Source organism: Phasianus colchicus, chromosome 39, assembly GCF_987193195.1.
Source record: "Phasianus colchicus chromosome 39, bPhaCol1.hap1.1, whole genome shotgun sequence".
NCBI lineage: Eukaryota > Metazoa > Chordata > Aves > Galliformes > Phasianidae > Phasianus > Phasianus colchicus.
Genome location: NC_143474.1, coordinates 943,988 through 971,479, shown reverse-complemented (window position 1 = coordinate 971,479; position 27,492 = coordinate 943,988). Strand labels below are relative to the sequence as shown.

At 51.5% G+C, this 27,492-nt stretch overlaps 1 protein-coding gene across 2 annotated transcripts; it reads right to left on the bottom strand.

The window, feature by feature from the left end:
- APEX1 (apurinic/apyrimidinic endodeoxyribonuclease 1) lies at positions 1-27,492 on the bottom strand. 2 transcript variants are annotated; one of them, XM_090130216.1, is made up of 4 exons: positions 27,086-27,492; positions 20,075-20,172; positions 14,858-15,050; positions 1-7,374 (listed from the first exon to the last, which is right to left on the bottom strand). In XM_090130216.1, the coding sequence occupies exons 1-4, from the start codon at positions 27,381-27,383 to the stop codon at positions 6,860-6,862; spliced, it is 1,104 nt and encodes a 367-aa protein (XP_089986342.1). In that variant the 5' UTR covers positions 27,384-27,492; the 3' UTR covers positions 1-6,859. The 2 variants fall into 2 exon arrangements, with proteins under 2 accessions (XP_089986342.1, XP_089986341.1); XM_090130215.1 differs by having other exon boundaries at positions 4-7,374; positions 20,018-20,172.

The window sequence follows — 27,492 nt, the reverse complement described above, 5'->3', positions numbered from 1 at the left end:
TTGGGGTCTATGGGGCGACATATGGGGGTCTGGTGGGGGATCTATGGGGCTGGGGGTTTTATGGGGTCTATGGGGTGATATATGGGGATATGGGGGGATTTATGGGGTCTATGGGGTGACATATGGGGTTATGGGGGGGATTTGGGGGGTCTGGGGGAGATCTATGGGGTTTTGGGGGTCTATGGGGTGGCATATGGGGTTATGGGGGGGCATCTATGGGGCTGGGGGTTTTATGGGGTCTATGGGGTGATATATGGGGTTATGGGGGGATTTATGGGGTCTATGGGGTGATATATGGGGCTATGGGGGGGATCTATGAGGCTGGGGGTTTTATGGGGTCTATGGGGCGACATATGGGGTTATGGGGGGAATCTATGGGGCTGAGGTTTGTATGGGGGGATATGGGGTGACATATGGGGTTATGGGGGGATTTATGGGGTTTATGGGGTGATATATGGGGTTATAGGGGGATTTGGGGGGATCTATGGGGTTTTGGGGGTCTATGGGGTTTTGGGGGTCTATGGGGTGGCATATTGGGGTCTGGGGGGGATCTATGGGGCTGGGGGTTTTATGGGGGGATTTGGGGGTCTATGGGGTCACTTATGGGGTTATGGGGGGATTTGGGGGGATCTATGGGGTTTTGGGGGTCTATGGGGTGGCATTTGGGGTTATGGGGGAGTTATGGGGTCTTTGGGGCGATATATGGGGGTCTGAGGGGAGATCTATGGGGCTGGGGGTTTTATGGGGTCTATGGGGTGACATATGGGGGTCTGGAGGGAGATCTATGGGGTCTATGGGGCAGCCACGACCCCATAGCGAGCCAACTTATGGGGCAGAGGATCACCACGACCCCATAGTGACCCATAGAGACCCAACTTATGGGGCAGAGGATCACCACGACCCCATAGAAACCCATAGAGACCCAACTTATGGGGCTGGCGTGGATATGGGGTCTATGGGGCAGCCACGAACCCATAGTGACCCAACTTATGGGGCAGAGGGGGAACTTATGGGGCTGAGGGGGAAATTATGGGGTTTGGGGTCAACTTATGGGGCAGAGGAGGAACTTATGGGGCTGAGGGGGAACTTATGGGGTTTGGGGTCAACTTATGGGGCAGAGGGGGAACTTATGGGGCTGAGGGGGAACTTATGGGGTTTGGGGTCAACTTATGGGGCACAGGGGGAACTTATGGGGTTTGGGGTCAACTTATGGGGCAGAGGGGGAACTTATGGGGTTTGAGGTCAACTTATGGGATTTGGGGTAAAAATTAACGGGATTTGGGGTGAAATTAATGGGATTTTGGGGTCAAATTAATGAGATTTTGGGTGAAATTAATGGGATTTGGGGGTCAAGAAATGGGATTTGGGGTGAAATTAATGGGATTTGGGGTCAATTTGTGGGGTTTGGGGTCAATTTGTGGGGTTTTTGGACCATTTATTGGGATTTGGGGTCAAGTTAATGGGGTTTGGGGTCAAGGAATGGGATTTTGGGTGAACTTAATGGGATTTGGGTCAAGCAATGGGATTTTGGGGCAACTTAATGGGATTTTAGGTCAACTAATGGGGTTTTGGGTCAAGTTATTGGGATTTGGGGTCAAGTTAATGGGATTTGGGGTCAAGCAATGGGATTTTGATCCTAGTTATTGGGATTTTGGGTCAAGTAATGGGATTTTGGGGCAACTTAATGGGATTTGGGGTCAAGTTAATGGGATTTTGGTCACTGCAATGGGATTTGGGGTCAAGGAATGGGGTTTCGAGCCAACTTAATGGGATTTGGGGTCAAGAAAATGGGATTTTGGGTGAACTTGATGGGATTTGGGGTCAAGTAATGGGATGTCGAGCCAACTTAATGGGATTTTGGGTCAAGTTATTGGGATTTTGGGTCAAGATATTGGGATGTTGGGTCGAGTTATTGGGATTTTGGGTCAAGTAATGGGATTTTGGGTCAACTTTGTTGGGTTTGGGGTCAATGCAATGGGGTTTGGGGTCGAGGAATGGGGTTTCAAGCCAACTGAATGGGATTTTGGGTCAAGTTATTGGGATTTTGGGTCGACTTATTGGGATTTTGCGACAAGATAATGGGATTTTGGGTCAACTTAGTTGGGTTCTGAGTCAAGTAATGGGATTTTGGGTCAATGCAATGGGATTTGGGGTTGAGTAATGGGATTTCGAGCCAACTTAATGGGATTTTGGGTCAAGTTATTGGGATTTTGGGTCAACTTTGTTGGGTTTTGGGTCAAGATAGTGGGATTTTGGGTCAAGTTATTGGGATTTTGGGTCAACTTTGTTGGGTTTTGGGTCAACTCAGTTGGGTTTTGGGTCAAGATAGTGGGATTTTGGGTCGAGTTATTGGGATTTTGGGTCAAGTAATGGGATTTTGGGTCAAGATCATGGGATTTTGGGTCAAGTAATGGGATTTTGGGTCAACTTAGTTGGGTTTTGGGTCAACTTAGTTGGGTTTTGGGTCAAGATAACGGGATTTTGGGTCAAGATAATGGGATTTGGGGTCGAGCAATGGGATTTTGAGCCAACTTCATGGGATTTTGTGTCAACTCAGTTGGGTTTTTGGTCATGATAATGGGATTTTGGGTCAAGTTATTGGGATTTGGGTTAACGCAATGGGATTTTGGGTCAAGTTAACGGGATTTGGGGTCAAGTAATGGGATTTTGAGCCAACTTAATGGCCCTACACAGCCAGGTAGAGGGTAATGGGGCAGTGATCACTTCCCATGGCCGTGGACCGGATCTTGGAATCGCACAGCGCCGACCCCAACCTCTTGGAGAGCAGGAAAGAATCCAACCTCCAGCCCACGGTGCGTTCCCTGGCCGCCCCATGTGGGGCCAGGAGGGGGGATTTGGGGTCGAGGAATGGGGTTTGGGGTCGAGGAATGGGGTTTCAAGCCAACTGAATGGGATTTTGGGTCAAGTTATTGGGATTTTGGGTCGAGTTATTGGGATTTTGGGTCAAGATAGTGGGATGTTGGGTCGAGTTATTGGGATTTTGGGTCAAGTAATGGGATTTTGGGTCAAGTTATTGGGATTTTGGGTCAAGATAGTGGGATGTTGGGTCGAGTTATTGGGATTTTGGGTCAAGTAATGGGATTTTGGGTCAAGATAATGGGATTTCGGGTCAACTTAGTTGGGATTTTGGGTCAACTCAGTTGGGTTTTGGGTCAAGATAGTGGGATTTTGGGTCAAGTAATGGGATTTTGGGGCAACTTAGTTGGGATTTTGGGTCAAGTTATTGGGATTTTGGGTCAAGTTATTGGGATTTTGGGTCGAGTTATTGGGATTTTGCTCAAGATAATGGGATTTTGGGTCAACTTAGTTGGGTTCTGAGTCAAGTAATGGGATTTGGGGTCAACACAATGGGATTTGGGGTTGAGTAATGGGATTTCGAGCCAACTTAATGGGATTTTGGGTCAAGTTATTGGGATTTTGGGTCAAGATAGTGGGATGTTGGGTCGAGTTATTGGGATTTTGAGTCAAGTAATGGGATTTTGGGTCAACTTTGTTGGGTTTTGGGTCAATGCAATGGGATTTGGGGTCGAGTAATGGGATTTTGGGTCAAGATATTTGGGATGTTGGGTCGAGTTATTGGGATTTTGGGTCAACTTTGTTGGGTTTTGGGTCAACTTAGTTGGGTTTTGGGTCAAGATAACGGGATTTTGGGTCAAGTTATTGGGATTTTGGGTCAATGCAATGGGATTTGGGGTTGAGTAATGGGATGTCGAGCCAACTTAATGGGATTTTGGGTCAAGTTATTGGGATTTTGGGTCAAGATAGTGGGATGTTGGGTTGAGTTATTGGGATTTTGAGTCAAGTAATGGGATTTCGGGTCAACTTAGTTGGGTTTTGGGTCAACTCAGTTGGGTTTTTGGTCAAGATAATGGGATTTCGGGTCAACTTAGTTGGGATTTTGGGTCAACTCAGTTGGGTTTTCGCTCAAGATAATGGGATTTTGGGTCAAGTTATTGGGATTTGGGTTAACGCAATGGGATTTGGGGTCAAGTTAACGGGATTTGGGGTCAAGTAATGGGATTTTGAGCCAACTTAATGGCCCTACACAGCCAGGTAGAGGGTGATGGGGCAGTGATCACTTCCCATGGCCGTGGACCGGATCTTGGAATCGCACAGCGCCGACCCCAACCTCTTGGAGAGCAGGAAAGAATCCAACCTCCAGCCCACGGTGCGTTCCCTGGCCGCCCCATGTGGGGCCAGGAGGGGGGATTTGGGGTCGAGGAATGGGATTTGGGGTCGAGGAATGGGTTTTTGGGGTCGAGAAATGGGGTTTCAAGCCAACTGAATGGGATTTTGGGTCAAGTTATTGGGATTTTGGGTCGAGTTATTGGGATTTTGGGTCAAGTTATTGGGATGTTGGGTCGAGTTATTGGGATTTTGAGTCAAGTAATGGGATTTCGGGTCAACTTAGTTGGGTTCTGAGTCAAGTAATGGGATTTTGGGTCGAGTTATTGGGATTTTGGGTCAACTCAGTTGGGTTTTGGGTCAACTCAGTTGGGTTTTGGGTCAAGATAATGGGATTTTGGGACAAGTTATTGGGATTTTGGGTCAACTCAGTTGGGTTTTGGGTCAAGATAATGGGATTTTGGGTCAAGATCATGGGATTTTGGGTCAAGTAATGGGATTTCGGGTCAACTTAGTTGGGATTTTGGGTCAACTTAGTTGGGTTTTGGGTCAAGATAACGGGATTTTGGGTCAAGATAATGGGATTTGGGGTCGAGCAATGGGATTTTGAGCCAACTTCATGGGATTTTGTGTCAACTCAGTTGGGTTTTTGGTCATGATAATGGGATTTTGGGTCAAGTTATTGGGATTTGGGTTAACGCAATGGGATTTGGGGTCAAGTTAACGGGATTTGGGGTCAAGTAATGGGATTTTGAGCCAACTTAATGGCCCTACACAGCCAGGTAGAGGGTGATGGGGCAGTGATCACTTCCCATGGCCGTGGACCGGATCTTGGAATCGCACAGCGCCGACCCCAACCTCTTGGAGAGCAGGAAAGAATCCAACCTCCAGCCCACGGTGCGTTCCCTGGCCGCCCCATGTGGGGCCAGGAGGGGGGATTTGGGGTCGAGGAATGGGATTTGGGGTCGAGGAATGGGTTTTTGGGGTCGAGAAATGGGGTTTCAAGCCAACTGAATGGGATTTTGGGTCAAGTTATTGGGATTTTGGGTCGAGTTATTGGGATTTTGGGTCAAGTTATTGGGATGTTGGGTCGAGTTATTGGGATTTTGAGTCAAGTAATGGGATTTCGGGTCAACTTAGTTGGGTTCTGAGTCAAGTAATGGGATTTTGGGTCGAGTTATTGGGATTTTGGGTCAACTCAGTTGGGTTTTGGGTCAACTCAGTTGGGTTTTGGGTCAAGATAATGGGATTTTGGGACAAGTTATTGGGATTTTGGGTCAACTCAGTTGGGTTTTGGGTCAAGATAATGGGATTTTGGGTCAAGATCATGGGATTTTGGGTCAAGTAATGGGATTTCGGGTCAACTTAGTTGGGATTTTGGGTCAACTTAGTTGGGTTTTGGGTCAAGATAACGGGATTTTGGGTCAAGATAATGGGATTTGGGGTCGAGCAATGGGATTTTGAGCCAACTTCATGGGATTTTGTGTCAACTCAGTTGGGTTTTTGGTCATGATAATGGGATTTTGGGTCAAGTTATTGGGATTTGGGTTAACGCAATGGGATTTGGGGTCAAGTTAACGGGATTTGGGGTCAAGTAATGGGATTTTGAGCCAACTTAATGGCCCTACACAGCCAGGTAGAGGGTGATGGGGCAGTGATCACTTCCCATGGCCGTGGACCGGATCTTGGAATCGCACAGCGCCGACCCCAACCTCTTGGAGAGCAGGAAAGAATCCAACCTCCAGCCCACGGTGCGTTCCCTGGCCGCCCCATGTGGGGCCAGGAGGGGGGATTTGGGGTCGAGGAATGGGATTGGGGGTCGAGGAATGGGGTTTGGGGTCGAGGAATGGGGTTTCAAGCCAACTGAATGGGATTTTGGGTCAAGTTATTGGGATTTTGGGTCGAGTTATTGGGATTTTGGGTCGAGTTATTGGGATTTTGGGTCGAGTTATTGGGATTTTGCTCAAGATAATGGGATTTTGGGTCAACTTAGTTGGGTTCTGAGTCAAGTAATGGGATTTTGGGTCAAGTTATTGGGATTTTGGGTCAATGCAATGGGATTTGGGGTTGAGTAATGGGATTTCGAGCCAACTTAATGGGATTTTGGGTCAAGTTATTGGGATTTTGGGTCAAGATAGTGGGATGTTGGGTCGAGTTATTGGGATTTTGGGTCAAGTAATGGGATTTTGGGTCAACTTAGTTGGGTTTTGGGTCAAGTTAATGGGATTTTGGGTCAAGTAATGGGATTTTGGGTCACGATAATGGGATTTTGGGTCAAGTAATGGGATTTCGGGTCAACTTAGTTGGGTTTTGGGTCAAGATAATGGGATTTTGGGTCGAGTTATTGGGATTTTGGGTCAACTTAGTTGGGATTTTGGGTCAATTCAGTTGGGTTTTGGGTCAAGATAATGGGATTTTGGGTCAAGTAATGGGATTTTGGGTCAACGTAGCTGGGTTTTGGGTCAAGATAATGGGATTTCGGGTCGAGTTACTGGGATGTTGGGTCAACTTAATGGGATTTTGGGTCAAGCAATGGGATTTTGATCCTAGTTATTGGGATTTTGGGTCAACTCAGTTGGGTTTTGGGTCACAATAATGGGATTTTCCGTCACGATAATGGGATTTTCCGTCAAGTTAATGGGATTTGGAGTCAAGCAATGGGATTTTGGGTTCCGTTAATGGGATTTGGGTTGGGATTGGGGTCTTTTCCTGCCTACACAGCCAGGTAAAGAGTAATGGGGCAGTGATCACTTCCCATGGCCGTGGACCGGATCTTGGAATCGCACAGCGCCGACCCCAACCTCTTGGAAAGCAGGAAATAATCCAACCTCCAGCCCACGTTGCGTTCCCTGGCCGCCCCCATGTAGGTCCAGAAGGTGTAAGCGTGGGGTAAATTGGGGTAAAGCTCCCGAAACGAATCCAGGAAGCCGGCGTCGAGCAAAGCCCCGAATCCATCCCTCTCCTCTTGGGTGAAACCGGCCGAACGTCGGTTGTTTTTCGGGTGCCTGAGGTCGATTTCTTGATGGGCCACGTTCAGATCCCCGCAAAGAACCACGGGTTTTTGGGAATCCAAACCCAAAAGGAAACTTTTAAAGGCTTCGTCCCAACGTTGGCGGTATTGGAGGCGGGTTAAACCCCGGCCTGAATTGGGGACGTAGGCGGAAACGATGTAAAAAGAAGGGAATTCGGCCGTCAGGACGCGGCCCTCGGCGTCGTGTTCTTCTATGCCTGGGGTGGGGAAGGAGGAAATGGGGGATTTGGGGTGGAAATTGGGGTGGTTGGGGGGGTTTGGGGGGGGGGAATGGGGAGGAAACGCGGGATTGGGGGTGGAAATGGGGAGGAAATGGGGGATTTGGGGACTAAATGGGTGATTTGGGGAGGAAATGGGGGTTTTGGGGTGGAAATGGGGAGGAAACGGGGTGGAAATGGGGGATTTGGGGTGGAAATTGGGGTGGTTGCGGGGTTTGGATGGGGGAATGGGGGATTGGGGGTGGAAATGGGGAGGAAATGGGGTGGAAATGGGGGATTTGGGTGAGAAATGGGGAGGAAATGCGGAGGAAACGCGGGATTTGGGGTGGAAATGGGGAGGAAATGGGGGATTTGGGGTGGAAATGGGGAGGAAATGGGGGATTTGGGGTGAAAATGGGGAGGAAATGGGGGATTTGGGGTGGAAATGGGGAGGAAATGGGGGATTTGGGGACTAAGTGGGTGATTTGGGGAGGAAATGGGGGATTTGGGGTGGAAATTGGGGTGGTTGGAGGGGTTTGGGGGGGGGAATGGGGGGATTGGGGATGGAAATGGGGAGGAAACGCGGGATTTGGGGTGGAAATGGGGAGGAAATGGGGTGAAAATGGGAAATCTGGGGTGGAAATGGGGAGGAAATAGGGATTTGGGGTGGAAATGAGGAAGATATGGGGTGGAAATGAGGGATTTAGGGTGGAAATGGGGGATTGGGGGTGGAAATGGGGAGGAAATGGGGAGGAAATGGGGTGAAAATGGGGGATTTGGGGTGGAAATGGGGAGGAAATGCGGGATTTGGGGTGGAAATGGGGAGGAAATGTGGGATTTGGGGTGGAAAAGGGGAGGAAATGGGGGATTTGGGGTGGAAATGGGGAGGAAATGGGGGATTTGGGGTGGAAATGGGGAGGAAATGGGGGATTTGGGGACTAAGTGGGTGATTTGGGGAGGAAATGGGGGATTTGGGGTGGAAATTGGGGTGGTTGGAGGGGTTTGGGGGGGGGAATGGGGGGATTGGGGATGGAAATGGGGAGGAAACGCGGGATTTGGGGTGGAAATGGGGAGGAAATGGGGTGAAAATGGGAAATCTGGGGTGGAAATGGGGAGGAAATAGGGATTTGGGGTGGAAATGAGGAAGATATGGGGTGGAAATGAGGGATTTAGGGTGGAAATGGGGGATTGGGGGTGGAAATGGGGAGGAAATGGGGAGGAAATGGGGTGAAAATGGGGGATTTGGGGTGGAAATGGGGAGGAAATGCGGGATTTGGGGTGGAAATGGGGAGGAAATGTGGGATTTGGGGTGGAAAAGGGGAGGAAATGGGGGATTTGGGGTGGAAATGGGGAGGAAATGGGGGATTTGGGGTGGAAATGGGGAGGAAATGGGGGATTTGGGGACTAAGTGGGTGATTTGGGGAGGAAATGGGGGATTTGGGGTGGAAATTGGGGTGGTTGGAGGGGTTTGGGGGGGGGAATGGGGGGATTGGGGATGGAAATGGGGAGGAAACGCGGGATTTGGGGTGGAAATGGGGAGGAAATGGGGTGAAAATGGGAAATCTGGGGTGGAAATGGGGAGGAAATAGGGATTTGGGGTGGAAATGAGGAAGATATGGGGTGGAAATGAGGGATTTAGGGTGGAAATGGGGGATTGGGGGTGGAAATGGGGAGGAAATGGGGAGGAAATGGGGTGAAAATGGGGGATTTGGGGTGGAAATGGGGAGGAAATGCGGGATTTGGGGTGGAAATGGGGAGGAAATGTGGGATTTGGGGTGGAAAAGGGGAGGAAATGGGGGATTTGGGGTGGAAATGGGGAGGAAATGGGGGATTTGGGGTGGAAATGGGGAGGAAATGGGGGATTTGGGGACTAAGTGGGTGATTTGGGGAGGAAATGGGGGATTTGGGGTGGAAATTGGGGTGGTTGGAGGGGTTTGGGGGGGGGAATGGGGGGATTGGGGATGGAAATGGGGAGGAAACGCGGGATTTGGGGTGGAAATGGGGAGGAAATGGGGTGAAAATGGGAAATCTGGGGTGGAAATGGGGAGGAAATAGGGATTTGGGGTGGAAATGAGGAAGATATGGGGTGGAAATGAGGGATTTAGGGTGGAAATGGGGGATTGGGGGTGGAAATGGGGAGGAAATGGGGAGGAAATGGGGTGAAAATGGGGGATTTGGGGTGGAAATGGGGAGGAAATGTGGGATTTGGGGTGGAAAAGGGGAGGAAATGGGGGATTTGGGGTGGAAATGGGGAGGAAATGGGGGATTTGGGGTGGAAATGGGGAGGAAATGGGGGATTTGGGGACTAAGTGGGTGATTTGGGGAGGAAATGGGGGATTTGGGGTGGAAATTGGGGTGGTTGGGGGGTTTGGGGGGGGGGAATGGGGGGATTGGGTTGGAAATGGGGAGGAAATGGGGGATTTGGGGTGGAAATGGGGAGGAAATGGGGTGGAAATGGGGGATTTGGGGGTGGAAAAGGGGAGGAAATGGGGGATTTGGGGTGGAAATGAGGGATTTAGGGTGGAAATGGGGGATTGGGGGTGGAAATGGGGAGGAAATGGGGTGGAAATGGGAGATTGGGGAGGAAACGGTCTGAAAATGGGGGATTTGGGGTGGAAATGGGGAGGAAACGGGGAGGAGATGGGGGATTTGGGGCAAGAAAGGGACATTTTGGGGCAAGAAAGGGGGATTTTGGGGTAAAAAAGGGGGATTTGGGGGCAAGAAAGGGGGATTTTGTGGCCAAAAAGGGGAATTTGGGAGCCAAAAAGGGGCATTTTGGGGCTATAAAGGCGGATTTTGGGGAAAGAAAGGCGGATTTGGGGTCTCTAAAGGGGGATTTGGGGGCAAGAAACGGGCATTTTGGGGCTAAAACATGGGATTTGGGGTCAATAAAGGGGGATTTGGGGCCAAAAAGGGGCGTTTTGGGGCCATCAAGGCGGATTTTGGGGCGGTAAAGGTGCGTTTTGGGGCAAAAAAGGGACATTTGGGGGTCAAAAAGTGCCATTTTGGGGCTATAAAGGGGGATTCTGGGGCAAGAAAGGGGCATTTTGGGGCCAAAAAGGGGCGTTTTGGGTCTATAAAGGCGGATTTGGGGTCTCTAAAGGGGGATTTGGGGCCAAAAAGGGGCACTTTGGGGCATGAAAGGGGCATTTTGGGTCTATAAAGGCAGATTTTGGGGTAAGAAAGGGGGATTTGGGGCCATTTGGGGGCATTTTGGGGCAAGGAAGGGGGATTTTGGTGCTAGAAATGGGGATTTGGGGTCTAAAGAGGGGCACTTTGGGGCCAAAAAGGGGCACTTTGGGGCTATAAAGGCAGATTTGGGGTCTCTAAAGGGGGATTTGGGGCCAAAAAGGGGCATTTTGGGTCTATAAAGGCGGATTTGGGGACTCTAAAGGCGGATTTGGGATCTACAAAGGGACATTTTGGGGTCAAAAAGGGCCATTTGGGGGCAAGAAAGGGGGATTTGGGGTCTCTAAAAGGGGAATTTGGGGCCAAAAAGGGGCATTTTGGGGCTATAAAGGTGGATTTGGAGTCTACAAAGGGGGATTTGGGGCCAAAAAGGGGCATTTTGGGGCTATAAAGGGGGATTTTGGGGCCAAAAAGGGCCACTTTGGGGCTATAAAGGCGGATTTGGGGCCAAAAAGGGGCATTTTGTGGCCATAAAGGTGGATTTTGGGGCTATAAAGGTGGATTTGGGGTCTGCAAAGGGGGATTTGGGGCCATAAAGGTGCATTTTGGGGCCATAAAGGCGGATTTGGGGTCTCTAAAGGTGGATTTGGGGCCAAAAAGGGGCGTTTTGGGGCCGTACCGATGCCGTGTGTGACCCGCAGGGGGGCCGTCCTGCTGAGTGGGATTTTGGGGCAAGAAAGGGGATTTTGGGGGCAAGAAAGGGGGATTCTGGGGCAAGAAAGGGGCATTTTGGGGTTGGAAAGGGAGATTTTAGGGTAGGAAAGCGGGATTTTGGGGCCATGCAGAGGCATTTTGGGGCCATAAAGGCGGATTTTGGGGCCAAAAAGGAGGATTTGGGGGCTATAATGGGGGATTTTGGGGCCATTTGGGGGCATTTTGGGGCACTTTGGGGGCAAAAATGGTCACTTAGTGACCATAAAGGGGCGTTTTGGGGCCATCAAGGCGCATTTTGGGGCCAAAAAGGGGTATTTTGGGGCTATAATGGCGACTTTTGGGGCAAGAAAGGGGGATTTGGGGTCTCTAAAGGGGCATTTGGGGGCCCAAAAGGGGCATTTTGGGGCCATAAAGGTGGATTTTGGGGCTATAAAGGCGGATTTGGGGTCTCTAAAGGGGGATTTGGGGCCAAAGAGGGGCCTTTTGGGGCCATAAAAGGGCATTTTGGGGCGCCAAAAAGGTGGATTTGGGGGCTATAAAGGCAGATTTTGGGGCAAGAAAGGGGGATTTTGGGTCTCCAAAGGCGGATTTGGGGCCAAAAAGGGGCGTTTTGGGGCCATAAAGGCGGATTTGGGGCCATCAAGGCGGATTTGGGGTCTCCAAAGGCAGATTTGGGGCCAAAAAGGGGCGTTTTGGGGCCATAAAAGTGGATTTTGGGGCTAGAAAGGCAGATTTTGGGGCAAGAAAGGGGGATTTGGGGTCTCCAAAGGCGGATTTGGAACCAAAAAGTGGCGTTTTGGGGCCATAAAGGCGGATTTGGGGTCTCTAAAGGGGGATTTGGGGCCAAAAAGGGGCATTTTGGGGCTATAAAGGGGGATTTGGGGTCTACAAAGGGGCATTTTGGGGCTATAAAGGCGGATCTTGGGGCAAGAAAGGGCGATTTTGGGGCTAAAAAGGGGGATTTGGGGTCTCTAAAGGTGGATTTGGGGCCATGCAGGTGCATTTTGGGGCCATAAAGGCAGATTTTGGGGCCAAAAAGGGGCATTTTGGGGCTATGAAGGCGGATATTGGGGCAAGAAAGGGGGATTTGGGGTCTATAAAGGCGGATTTGGGGTCTACAAAGGGGCATTTTGGGGCCAAAAAGGGGCATTTTGGGGCTACGAATGAGGATTTTGGGGCAAGAAAGGGGGATTTGGGGTCTCCAAAGGCGGATTTGGGGTCTCTAAAGGCGGATTTGGGGCCAAAAAGGGGCATTTTGGGGCCATAAAAGTGGATTTTGGGGCTAGAAAGGTAGATTTTGGGGCAAGAAAGGGGGATTTGGGGTCTCTAAAGGGGGATTTGGGGCCAAAAAGGGGCACTTTGGGGCCATAAAGGGGCATTTTGGGGCTATAAAGACAGATTTTGGGGTCTCTAAAGGTGGATTTGGGGCCAAAAAGGGGCATTTTGGGGCCATTTGGGGGCATTTTGGGGCCATCAAGGCGGATTTGGGGTCTCCAAAGGCGGATTTGGGGCCAAAAAGGGGCATTTTGGGGCCATAAAGGTGGATTTTGGGGCTAGAAAGGCAGATTTTGGGGCAAGAAAGGCAGATTTGGGGTCTCTAAAGCCGGATTTGGGGCCAAAAAGGGGCATTTTGGGTCTATAAAGGCGGATTTGGGGTCTCCAAAGGGGGATTTGGGGGCCAAAAAGGGGCATTTTGGGGCCATAAAGGCGGATTTGGGGCCAAAAAGGGGCATTTGGGGTCTATAAAGGCCGATTTGGGGTCTCTAAAGGGGGATTTGGGGTCTCTAAAGGGGCATTTTTGGGCCATAAAAGTGGATTTTGGGGCTATAAAGGCAGATTTGGGGTCTCTAAAGGGGGATTTGGGGCCAAAAAGGGGCATTTTGGGGCCATTTGGGGGCATTTTGGGGCCATCAAGGCGGATTTGGGGTCTCCAAAGGCGGATTTGGGGCCAAAAAGGGGCATTTTGGGGCCATAAAGGCGGATTTGGGGTCTCCAAAGGCGGATTTGGGGCCAAAAAGGGGCGTTTTGGGGCCATCAAGGTGCATTTTGGGGCAAGAAAGGGGGATTTGGAGTCTACAAAGGAGGATTTGGGGTCTCCAAAGGGACATTTTGGGGCCAAAAAGGGGCATTTTGGGTCTATAATGGGCATTTTGGGGCTATGAAGGCGGATTTTGGGGCTATAAAGGCAGATTTGGGGTCTACAAAGGGACATTTTGGGGTCAAAAAGTGCCATTTTGGGTCTATAAAGGTGGATTTTGGGGCAAGAAAGGGGGATTTGGGGTCTCTAAAGGGGGATTTGGGGTCATTTGGGGGCATTTTGGGGCAAGGAAGGGGGATTTTGGTGCTAGAAATGGGGATTTGGGGTCTAAAGAGGGGCATTTTGGGGCCAAAAAGGGGCATTTCGGGGCCATATAGGGGCATTTTGGGTCTATCAAGGCAGATTTTGGGGCAAGAAAGGGGGATTTGGGGCCAAAAAGAGGCGTTTTGGGGCTATAAAGGCGGATTTGGGGTCTCTAAAGGGGGATTTGTGGCCAAAAAGTGGCATTTTGGGGCCATAAAGGCAGATTTGGGGTCTCCAAAGGGGGATTTGGGGCCAAAAAGGGGCGTTTTGGGGCCATTTGGGGGCATTTTGGGGCCATAAAGGCGAATCTTGGGGCAAGAAAGGGGGATTTGGGGCCATTTGGGGGCATTTTGGGGCCATAAAGGCGAATCTTGGGGCAAGAAAGGGGGATTTGGGGCCATTAGGGGGCATTTTGGGGCAAGGAAGGGGGATTTTGGTGCTAGAAATGGGGATTTGGGGTCTAAAGAGGGGCATTTTGGGGCCAAAAAGGGGCATTTTGGGGCCATATAGGGGCATTTTGGGGCTATAAAGGCGGATTTGGGGTCTCCAAAGGGGGATTTGGGGCCAAAGAGGGGCCTTTTGGGGCCATAAAGGGGCATTTTGGGGCTATAAAGGTGGATTTGGGATCTACAAAGGGACATTTTGGGGTCAAAAAGGGCCATTTGGGGGCAAGAAAGGGGGATTTGGGGTCTCTAAAAGGGGAATTTGGGGCCAAAAAGGGGCGTTTGGGGGCTATAAAGGTGGATTTGGAGTCTACAAAGGGGGATTTGGGGCCAAAAAGGGGCATTTTGGGGCCAAAAAGGGGCGTTTTGGGGCCAAAAAGGGGCGTTTTGGGGCAAGAAAGGGGGATTTGGGGTCTCTAAAGGGGGATTTGGGGCCAAAAAGGGGCATTTTGGGGCCATCAAGGCGGATTTTGGGGCAAGAAAGGGTGATTTTGGGGCTATAAAGGTGGATTTGGGGCCAAAAAGGGGCATTTTGGGTCTATAAAGGCAGATTTGGGGTCTCTAAAGGGGGATTTGGGGCCATGCAGGCGTATTTTGGGGCCATAAAGGTGGATTTTGGGGCTATAAAGGCAGATTTGGGGTCTCTAAAGGGGGATTTGGGGCCAAAAAGGGGCATTTTGGGGCCATTTGGGGGCATTTTGGGGCCATTTGGGGGCATTTTGGGGCCATCAAGGCGGATTTGGGGTCTCCAAAGGCGGATTTGGGGCCAAAAAGGGGCATTTTGGGGCCATAAAGGGGCATTTTGGGGTCTCCAAAGGCGGATTTGGGGCCAAAAAGGGGCGTTTTGGGGCCGTACCGATGCCGTGTGTGACCCGCAGGGGGGCCGTCCTGCTGAGCAGCCCCACACCGCTGTACCCCGCTCGCCCCACGGCGCTGCCCCAAAACTTGTGGGGCAGGAGGGGCAGCTGGCTGAGTTGTGCTGGCAAAGCTTCCAGCCCACATTTGGTTTCCTGAAGGCAAAGGACGTCCGGGGCCTCGGATTGAACCCACTGCAAAGGGGGGAAATGGCAGCTGCACGGCCCTATAGGGCAACGGCCCTACAGCCAGCCTGACCCTATAGAGAGCGGCCCTAGAAACAGCCTGACCCTATAGAGAGCGGCCCTATAAGCAGCCTGACCCTATAAGAGAACTGCCCTAGAACTGCCTGGTCCTATAGGGAGCTGCCCTAGAAACAGCCTGACCCTATAAACAGCCTGACCCTATAGAGAGCAGCCCTAGAAACAGCCTGACCCCATAAGGACCTATAAACAGTCTGACCCTATAAGAGAACTGCCCTACAGGCAGCCTGACCCTATAAGAGAGCGGCCCTAGAATCAGTCTGATCCTATAGGGAGCTGCCCTGGAAACAGCCTGACCCTATAAGCAGTCTGACCCTATAAGAGAACGGCCCTATAAACAGACATCCTATAGAGAATTGCCCTAGAAACAGCCTGACCCTATAAGGACGTATAAACAGTCTGACCCTATAAGAGAGTGGCCCTGGAAACAGCCTGACCCTATAAACAGTCTGATCCTATGAGAGAACAGCCCTATAAAGAGACTGAACCTATAGGAGAACGGCCCTATAAGCAACCTGACCCTATAAGAGAGCTGCCCTAGAAACAGCTTGACCCCATAAGGACCTATAAGCAGCCTGACCCTATAAGAGAGCGGCCCTAGAATCAGTCTGATCCTATAGAGAGCTGCCCTGGAAACAGCCTGACCCTATAAACAGTCTGATCCTATAGAGAGCTGCCCTAGAAACAGCCTGACCCCATAAGGACCTATAAACAGTCTGATCCTATAAGAGAACTGCCCTATAAGCAGCCTGACCCTATAAGAGAACTGCTCTATAAACAGTCTGACCCTATAAGGACCTATAAGCAGCCTGACCCTATAAGAGAGCGGCCCTAGAATCAGTCTGATCCTATAGAGAGCGGCCCTGGAAACAGCCTGACCCTATAAACAGCCTGACCCTATAAGAGAACGGCCCTATAAACAGACTGATCCTACAGAGAATTGCCCTAGAAACAGCCTGACCCCATAAGGACCTATAAGCAGCCTGACCCTAAAAGAGAACGGCCCTAGAAACACTCTGACCCTATAAGAGAGCTGCCCTAGAATCAGCCTGACCCCATAAGGACCTATAAAGACTCTGACCCTATAAGAGAGCTGCCCTAGAAACAGCCTGACCCTATAAGGACCTATAAGCAGCCTGACCCTATAAGAGAGCGGCCCTAGAACTGCCTGGTCCTATAGAGAACTGCCCTAGAAACAGCCAGACCCTATAAGGGCCTATAAACTGCCTGACCCTATAAGAGAGCGGCCCTATAAGCAGCCTGACCCTATAAGAGAGCGGCCCTAGAACTGCCTGGTCCTATAGGGAGCTGCCCTGGAAACAGCCTGACCCTATAAACAGCCTGATCCTATAAGAGAACTGCCCTAGAAACAGCCTGACCCTATAAGAGAGCGGCCCTAGAATCAGTCTGATCCTATAGGGAGCTGCCCTATAAGCAGCCGGATCCTATAAGAGAACTGCCCTAGAAGCAGCCTGACCCCATAAGGACCTATAAGCAGCCTGACCCTATAAGAGAGCGGCCCTAGAAACACTCTGACCCTATAAGAGAGCTGCCCTAGAATCAGCCTGACCCTATAAGGACCTATAAAGACTCTGACCCTATAAGAGAACGGCCCTAGAACCTGCCTGATCCTATAGAAAACTGGCCTAGAAACTGACTGACCCTATAAGAGAGCGGCCCTATAAAGAGCCTGATCCTATAGGGAGCTGCCCTAGAAGCAGCCTGACCCTATAAGGACCTATAAGCAGCCTGACCCTATAAGAGAGCTGCCCTAGAAACAGCCTGACCCTATAGAGAGCGGCCCTAGAAACAGCCTGACCCTATAAGAGAACTGCTCTATAAGCAGCCTGACCCTATAAACAGTCTGATCCTATGAGAGAACAGCCCTATAAAGAGACTGAACCTATAGGAGAACAGCCCTATAAGCAGCCTGACCCTATAGAGAACTGCCCTAGAATCAGTCTGATCCTATAGGGAGCTGCCCTAGAATCAGTTTGACCCCATAAGGACCTATAAACAGTCTGATCCTATAAGAGAACTTCCCTATAAGCAGCCTGACCCTATAAGAGAGCGGCCCTAGAACTGCCTGGTCCTATAGGGAGCTGCCCTGGAAACAGCCTGACCCTATAAACAGTCTGATCCTATAAGAGAGCGGCCCTAGAATCAGTCTGATCCTATAGGGAGCGGCCCTATAAGCAGCCTGACCCTATAAGAGAGCTGCCCTATAAGCAGCCTGACCCTATAAGAGAACTGCCCTAGAAACAGCCTGACCCTATAAACAGTCTGATCCTATAAGAGAACTGCCCTATAAAGAGACTGAACCTATAGGAGAACGGCCCTAGAAGCAGCCTGACCCCATAAGGACCTATAAGCAGCCTGACCCTATAAGAGACCTGCCCTGGAAACAGAGTGACCCTATAAGAGAACTGCCCTATAAAGAGCCTGACCCCATAAGGCCCTATAAACAGACTGGTTCTATAGAGAACTGCCCTATAAGCAGCCTGACCCTATAAGAGAGCTGCCCTATAACTCCCTGGTCCTAGAAAGAACTGCCCTACAAACAGTCTGACCCTATAACTAGTCTGCCCCTATATACAGCCTGACCCTATAACAGAACTGCCCTAGAAACAGCCTGACCCTATAAGACAACTCCAATGACCCCACTGCCCCCCTCAACCCCATAACCCCCCGCTGACCCCATAACCCCACAAACAACCCCACAGACCCCATAACCCCATTGCCCCCATTGACCCCATAACCTCCATTTCCCCCACAATCCCCCACTGACCCCACAACCCCACAAACCCCACAACCCCATTACCCCCAATGACCCCATAACCCCATTGCCCCCAAAAGCCCCATTGACCCTATAAACCCCATTGACCCCATAAGCCCCATAGACCCAGTCACCCCATTTCCCCTATTCACCCCATAACCCCCACTGACCCCATTGATCCCATTGCCCCATTGACCCTATAACCCCCACTGACCCCATAAACCCCACTGACCCCAATCTCCCCATTGACCCCATTGATCCCATTGCCCCCATAGACCCTATAACCCCCTACGACCCCAGAACCCCCATTGACCCTATAAACCCATTGCCCCCATAACCCCCATTGACCCCATTGATCCCATTGTCCCCCACCGAACCCCATTGATCCCATTGCCCCCATTGACCCCATAACCCCCACTGACCCCATAACCCCCAATGACCCCATAACCCCCACTGACCCCATAACCCCCACTGACCCCATAACCCCCACTGACCCCATTGATCCCATTGCCCCCATTGACCCCATAAGCCCCACTGACCCCATAAGCCCCATTGACCCCACAACCCCCATTGACCCCATTGCCCCCATAACCCCCCATGACCCCATAACCCCCACTGACCCCATTGATCCCATTGACCCCATAACCCCCACTGACCCCACAAGCCCCATTGACCCCACAACCGCCATTGACCCCATTGATCCCATTGCCCCCATTGCCCCCATAACCCCCACTGACCCCATAACCCCCAACGACCCCATTGACCCCATTGATCCCATTGCCCCCATTGACCCCATAACCCCCATTGATCCCATTGACCCCATAACCCCCATTGACCCCATTGACCCCATAACCCCCACTGACCCCATAACCCCCAACAACCCCATTGACCCCACTGACCCCATTGATCCCATTGACCCCATAACCCCCAACGACCCCATAACCCCCACTGACCCCATTGCCCCCATTGCCCCTATTGACCCTATAACCCCCAACGACCCCATAACCCCCATTGACCCAATTGCCCCCATTGACCCCATAAGCCCCATTGACCCCATTGATCCCATTGCCCCCATAAGCCCCACTGACCCCATTGATCCCATTGACCCCACAACCCCACTGACCCCATAACCCCCAACGACCCCATAACCCCCATTGACCCCATAACCCCCATTGACCCCATAAACGGCACTGACCCCATTGATCCCATTGCTCCCATAAGCCCCAATGACCCCATTGACACCCAATGACCCCATTTCCCCTATTCACCCCATAACCCCCACTGATCCCATTGATCCCCTTGCCCCCATCGACCCTATAACCCCCAACGACCCCATAACCCCCACTGACCCCAATCTCCCCATTGACCCCATTGATCCCATTGCCCACATAGACCCTATAACCCCCTACGACCCCATAACCCCCATTGACCCCATAACCCCCAACGACCCCATTAATCCCACAACCCCCATTGACCCTATAACCCCCACTGACCCTATAACCCCCATTGACCCCATAAGCCCCATTGACCCCATCACCCCATTTCCCCTATTCACCCCATAACCCCCAACGACCCCAATGACCCCATTGATCCCATTGCCCCCATTGACCCCATAACCCCCAACGACCCCATAACCCCCATTGACCCCATAACCCCCAACGACCCCATTGATCCCACAACCCCCATTGACCCCATAACCCCCACTGACCCCACAACCCCCATTGACCCCATAACCCCCATTGACCCCATTGATCCCATTGCCCCCATTGACCCTATAACCCCCACTGACCCCATAACCCCCAACAACCCCATAACCCCCATTGACCCCATAACCCCCATTGCCCCCATTGACCCCAATGAACCTTTAACGACCCCACTGCCCCCCTCAACCCCATAACCCCAATGTCCCCATTTCCCCCACAAACCCCCTGCTGATCCCACAACCCCACAAACCCCACAGACCCCACAAACCCCACAGACAGCCCCCAATGAACCCCATTTCCCCCATTCCCCCCATAACCCCATTTCCCCCACAACACCCCAAACCCCACAGACCCCACAGACCCCCCCGACCCCCCCAAACCCCCCTGACCCTACAAAAACCCCACAAAAACCCCGATACCTGCAGCCCCCCCTTGCGGACCCAGGCCCGCAGCCCGTCCACGTTCCAGGAGCAGACCTTCAGGTTATAGGGCCGCCCCTCCGCCGTCTCTTCCCGTAACGGGGGATCCTGGTATAGGGCCGACTCCTCGCGGGGGGATTTCGCTGCCACCCCCTCTAAAACCCCATAAGGAGGCGTCAGAGATCCCATAAAAGCACAGCGACCCCATAAAAACCCCGCATAGATGGAGAAACCCCATAGAGATTGCGAAGAAACACAGCGAAACCATAAAGACCCCATAGGGACATAGAGATCCCATAGAGACCCTATAAGGAGACAGTGACCCCATAGAGACCCTATAAGGACACAGCAACCCCATAAAGACCCTATAAGAACACAGTGACCCCATAGAGACCCCATAGGGACATAGAAACCCCATAGAGATTCCAAAGAAACACAGCGACCCCATAGAGACCCCATAGGGACACAGTGACCCCATAGAGACCCCATAGGGACATAGAAACCCCATAGAGACCCTGCAGAGACACAGCGACCCCATAAAGACCCTATAAGGACACAGTGACCCCATAGAGACCCCATAGGGACATAGAAACCCCATAAAGACCCCATAGGGACACAGGGATCCTGCTATAGGGCCGACTCCTCGCGGGGGGATTTCGCTGCCACCCCCTCTAAAACCCCATAAGGAGGCGTCAGAGATCCCATAAAAGCACAGCGACCCCATAGAGACCCCGTAGGGACACAAGGACCCCATAAGGACACAGCGACCCTATAAAAAACCCATAGGGACATAGAAACCCCATAAATTTTCAGAGGAAACACAGTGACCCCATAGAGACCCCATAGAGACCACATAAGAACCCCATAAAGACCCCATAGGGACCCCATAGGGACACAACGACCCCATAAAGACCCCATAGGGACATAGAAACACCATAGAGACCCTATAGGGACACAGCGACCCCATAGAGACCCCACAGGGACACAGCGACCCCATAGAGACCCTATAGGGACATAGAAACCCCATAGAGACCCCATAGGAACACAGTGACCCCATAAAGACCCTATAGGGACACAGCAACCCCATAGAGACCCTATAAGGACACAGCGACCCCATAGAGACCCTATAGGGACATAGAAACCCCATAAAGACCCCATAGGGACACAGGGATCCTGCTATAGGGCCGACTCCTCGCGGGGGGATTTCGCTGCCACCCCCTCTAAAACCCCATAAGGAGGCGTCAGAGATCCCATAAAAGCGCTACGGCCCCATAAAAACCCCGTAGGAACCCCATAAGGACACAGCGACCCCATAAAAAACCCCGTAGGGACGTAGAAACCCCATAGAGATTCCGAAAAAACACAGCGACCCCATAAAGACCCCATAGGGACATAGAGATCCCATAAAGACCCTATAAGGAGACAGTGACCCCATAGAGACCCCATAGGGACATAGAAACCCCATAGAGACCCTGCAGAGACACAGCGACCCCATAAAGACCCTATAAGGACACAGTGACCCCATAGAGACCCTATAAGGACACAGTGACCCCATAAAGACCCCATAGGGACACAGGGATCCTGCTATAGGGCCGACTCCTCGCGGGGGGATTTCGCTGCCACCCCCTCTAAAACCCCATAAGAAGGCGTCAGAGATCCCATAAAAGCACAGCGACCCCATAGAGACCCCGTAGGGACACAAGGACCCCATAAGGACACAGCGACCCTATAAAAAACCCCGTAGGGACGCAGAAAGCCCATAGAGATTCCGAAGAAACACAGCGACCCCATAGAGACCCTATAAGGACACAGCAACCCCATTGAGACCCCATAGGGACATAGAAACCCCATACAGACCCCATAGGGACACAGCGACCCCATAGAGACCCCATAAGGACCCCATAAAGACCCATAAAACCACAAGGACCCTATAAAGGCACAGGGACCCCATAGAGACCCCATAAATGCAGAAGGACCCCAGAAAAACCCCATAAAGACATAGAAACCCCATAGAGACCCCGCAGGGACACAGCGACCCCATAGAGACCCCATAGATCGCAGGGACACAGCGACCCCATAAAAAACCTATAAGGACCCCATAAGGACCCCATAGAGACACACAGACCCCATAAAGGTACAGCGACCCCATAGAGACCCCACAGGGACACAGCGACCCCATAGAGGCCCCATAGGAACACAGGGATCCTAGAGACACAGTGACCCCATAAGAACCCCATAAAGACCCCACAGGGACCCCATAGAGACCCATAGGGATACAGGAACCCCATAGGGACACAGCGACCCCATAGAGACCCCATAGGAACACAGCGACCCCATAGAGACCCCATAGGGACATAGAAACCCCATACGTATCCCATAGGAACACAGCGACCCCATAGAGACCCCATAGGGACATAGAAACCCCATAAAGACCCTATAAGGAGACAGTGACCCCATAGAGACCACAGAGCCCCATAGGAACCCACAGACCCCACAGAACCCCATAGAGACTGATAGCAACCCCAAACAGCCCCATGGAGCCCCATAGAAACCCCATAGAAACCCATAGTGCCCCATAGAAGCCCCATAGAAGCCCCATAAAACCCCATAGTGCCCCATAGCTCCCCACAGAGCCGCATAGAAACCCCATAGAAACCCCATAGATCCCCATAGAAACCCCATAGAGCCCCATAGAGCCCCATAGAGCCCCACAGATCCCCATAGAGACCCCTTAGAAACCCGTAGAGCCCCATAGAAGCCCATAGAAGCCCCATAAAACCCCATAGTGCCCCATAGCTCCCCATAGAGCCCCATAGAAACCCCATAGAAACTCATAGAGCCCCATAGAGCCCCATAGATCCCCATAAAAACCCCACAGAAACCCCATAGAGCCCTATAATGCCCCATAAAGCCCTATAAAAACCCCACAGAAACCCCATAACGCCCCATAGAGACCCCATAAAACCCATAGAGCCCCACAGAAACCCCACAGAAGCCCCACAGAGCCCCATAGAAACCCCATAGAGCCCCATAGATCCCCATAGAGCCCCATAGAGCCCTATAAAAACCCCATAGAGACCCCATAGAGCCCCACAGAATCCCCATAGAGCCCCATAGAGACCCCATAGAAACCCATAGAGCCCCATAGAAACCCCAAAGAAACCCCATAAATCCCCATAGAGCCCCACAGAAGCCCAACAAAAACCCCACAGAAACCCTATAGAGCCCCATAGAAAACCCCATAGAAACCGCATAGATCCCTATAATGCCCCATAGAGCCCTAAAAAACCCCACAGAACCCCACAGAAGCCCCACAGAAACCCCATAAAACCCCATAGAAACCCCATAGTGCCCCATAGAAACCCCATAAAACCCCATAGAAACCCCATAGAGCCCCATAAAACCCCATAGAGCCCCACAGAGCTCCATAGAGCCCTATAAAAACCCCATAGAAACCCCATAGAAACCCCATAGATCCCAATAGAGCCCCACAGAAACCCCATAAAACCCACAGAGCCCCATAGAATCCCAATACCTCCCCATAGAGACCCATACAGCCCCATAGAAACCCCATAAAACCCCATAGTGTCCCATAAAGCCCCATAAAAACCCCATAGAAACCCCACAGAAACCCCATAAAGCCCCATAGCTCCCCGTAGACACCCCAAAAACCCCATAGCTCCCCATAGAAACCCCATAGAACCCCATACAGCCCCATAGAGCCCCATAGAACCCTATAATGCCCCAAAGAGCCCTATAAATGTCCCATAAAACCCCACAAATCCCCATCGTGCCCCATAGAGCCCTATAAAACCCCACAGAGCTCCACAGAAGCCCCACAGAAACCCCATAGAGCCCTATAAAAACCCCATAGAAACCCCACAGAAACCCCATAAAACCCCATAGTGCCCCATAGGTCCCAATAGAGCCCCACAGAGCCCCACGGAACCCCATAGAAACCCCATAGAAACCCCATAGTGCCCCATAGAGCCCCATAGTGCCCCATAGAACCCCATAGATCCCCACAGAGCCCCATAGAAACCCCATAAAACCCCATAGAGCCCCATAGTACCCCATAAAGCCCCATAGAAACCCCATAGATCTCCATAGAGCCCCATAGAAACCCCATAGAAACCCCATAGTGCCCCATAGAGCCCCATAAAAACCCCACAGAGCCCTATAAAAACCCGATAGACACCCCATAGATCCCCACAGAGCCCCATAGAGCCCTATAAAAACACCATAAAACCCCATAGAGCCCCATAGAGCCCCATAGAGACCCCACAGAGCCCCATAGATCCCGATAGAGCCCCATAATGCCCCATAGATCCCCACAGAAACCCCATAGAGCCTCATAGAAACACCATAGAAACCCCATAGATCCCCATAGAGCCCCATAGATCCCCATAGAAACCCCATAGAGCCCCTAAAACCCCATAGAACCCCATAGAGCCACATAGAGCCACATAGAAATCCCATAGATCCCTATAATGCCCCATAGAGCCCTATAAAAACCCCATAAAATCCCATAGATCCCCATAGTGCCCCATAGAAACCCCATAGAACCCCATAGAGCCTCATAGAAACCCCATAGAGCCCCATAGAAACCCCATAGAAACCCCATAGATCCCTATAATGCCCCATAGAGCCCTATAAAAACCCCATAGAGCCCTATAGAGCCCCATAGAGACCCCATAAAACCCCATAGAGCCCCATGGAACCCCACAGAGCCCCATAGAAACCCCATAGATCCCCATAGAAACCCCATATAAACTCATAGAGCCCCATAGAAACCCCATAGAGCCCTATAAAGCCCCATAGAGCCCCATAGAGCCCTATAAAAACCCCATAGAAACCCCACAGAAACCCCATAGAAACCCCATAGATCCCCATAGAGCCCCATAGAGCCCTATAAAAACCCCATAGAAACCCCAGAGATCCCCATAAAGCACTATGGACACCCATAGAAACCCCATAGAGCCCCATAGATCCCCATAGAGCCCCATAGAAACCCCACAGAAACCCCATAGTGCTCCATAAAAACCCCACAGAGTCCCATAGATCCCCATAGTGCCCCATAGAAACCCCATAGAACCCCATAGAGCCTCATAGAGCCCCATGGAACCCCACAGAGCCCCATAGAAACCCCATAGAAACCCCATAGATCCCCATAATGCCCCATAGAGCCCTATAAAAACCCCATAGAAAACCCATAAATCCCCATAGAGCCCCATAGATCCCCATTGAGCCCCATAAAACCCCATAGTGCCCCATAGATCCCCATAGAGCCCCATAGAAACCCCATAGAAACCCCATAAAACCCCATAGATCCCCATGGAACCCCACAGAGCCCCATAGAAACCCCATAGAACCACATAGAACCCTATAGAGCCCTATAAAAACCCCATAGACACCCCACAGAGCCCCATAGAAACCCAACAGAGCCCTATAAAAACCCCATAAAGCCCCATAGAGCCCCACAGATCACCATAGAGCCCCATAAAAAAGCCATAGAAACCCCATAGAGCCCCATAGAGCCCTATAAAAACCCCATAAAACCCCATAGATCCCCATAAAGCACTATGGAGACCCATAGAAACCCCACAGACCCCCATAGATCCCCATAGAGCTCCATAGAAACCCCATAGATCTCCATAGAGCCCCATAGAAACCCCATAGAAACCCCATAGTGCCCCATAGAGCCCCATAAAAACCCCACAGAGCCCTATAAAAACCTGATAGACACCCCATAGATCCCCACAGAGCCCCATAGAGCCCTATAAAAACACCATAAAACCCCATAGAGCCCCATAGAGACCCCACAGAGCCCCATAGATCCCGATAGAGCCCCATAGAGCCCCATAGATCCCTACAGAAACCCCATAGAGCCTCACAGAAACACCATAGAAACCCCATAGATCCCCATAGAGCCCCATAGATCCCCATAGAAACCCCATAGAGCCCCTAAAACCCCATAGAACCCCATAGAAACCCCATAGAAACCCCATAGAAACCCCAAAGAGCCCCTAAAACCCAATAGAACCCCATATAGCCCCAAAGAGCTACATAGAAATACCATAGATCCCTATAATGCACCACAGAGCCCTATAAAAACGCCATAAAACCCCATAGATCCCCATAGTGCCCCATAGAAACCCCATAGAACCCCGTAGAGCCTCATACAGCCCCATGGAACCCCACAGAGCCCCATAGAAACCCCATAGAAACCCCATAGATCCCTATAAAAACCCCATAGAAAACCCATAAATCCCCATAAAGCCCCATAGATCCCCATAGAGCCCCATAGATCCCAATAAAGCCCCATAGAGTCCCATAGCTCCCCACAGAGACACCAAAAACCCCATAGAGCCCCATAGAAACACCATAGAACCACATAGAGCCCCATAGTGCCCCATAGAGCCCTATAAAAACACCATAGACACCCCATAGATCCCCACAGAGCCCCATAGATCCCCACAGAGCCCCATAGAGCCCCATAGTACCCCATAAAGCCCCATAAAAACCCCATAGAAACCCATAGAGCCCCATAAAAACCCCATAGATCCCCACAGAGCCCCATGGAAACCCAATAGAGCCCCATAGAAACCCCATAGAACCCCATAGAGCCCCATAGGAACCCCATAGAGCCCCATAGAGCCCAATAAAAACCCCATAGATCCCCATAGAGCCCCATAAAAACCCCATAGAACCCCATAGATCCCCATAGAGCCCCATAAAAACCCCATAGAACCCCATAGATCCCCACAGAGCCTAATAGAAACCCCATAGAACCCCATAGAGCCCCATAGTGCCCCATGGAACCCCACAGAGCCCCATAGAAACCCCAAAGAAACCCCATAGGTCCCCATAGAGCCCCATAGAGCCCGAAGGAACCCCACAGAGCCCCATAGAAACCCCATAGATCCCCATAGATCCCCATAGAAACCCCATAGAAACCCCATAGATCCCCATAGAGCCCCATAGAGCCCCATGGAACCCCACAGAGCCCCATAGAAACCCCATAGAAGCCCCACATCCCCCCATAGATCCCGCCCCCCCCCCCCTCACCGCCATCTTCGCCCTTTTTGCTGCGTTTCGGCATCCCGCCCGCTTTTCCTCGTGAGTCCCAGCGCCGGAAGTGCCGTCGAGGAACGGAAGTGACGCGTGAAAAAACGAAACCGGATGTGACGTCACGAAGCCGGGCCTTCCCAGGGGTGGGAAGCGAGAAACCGGAAGTGGGGCTGAAAACTACAACCCGTCCGCAGTGGGGCGGTGGGAACGGACTCCGGAAGTGACGCCACAGCAGACCGGAAATGGACGTAAAACGCGGAAGCCACTGCGAAAAGCAAACAACCTGATCCGCCATTACGAGAATACCGGAAGTGACGCTGCGATAACCGGAAGTGGGGCTGTAACGCCGGTCCGGTGCTGAAAACTAATACAGGATGACAGACAAACCGGAAGTGGCGTTCAAA

What these genes read in the sequence shown, in the direction of transcription:
- APEX1 (XM_090130215.1), bottom strand. Translation starts at nt 27,383, where the DNA reads ATGGCGGATCAGGTTGTTTGCTTTTCGCAGTGGCTTCCGCGTTTTACG. An exon ending in CAAAAAGGGCGAAGATGGCG is followed by an intron (nt 20,173 to 27,085) that starts GTGAGGGGGGGG and finishes ATGGGGTTTTAG; the next exon opens with AGGGGGTGGCAGCGAAATCC. An exon ending in TCCGCAAGGGGGGGCTGCAG is followed by an intron (nt 15,051 to 20,017) that starts GTATCGGGGTTT and finishes CCCCCTTTGCAG; the next exon opens with TGGGTTCAATCCGAGGCCCC.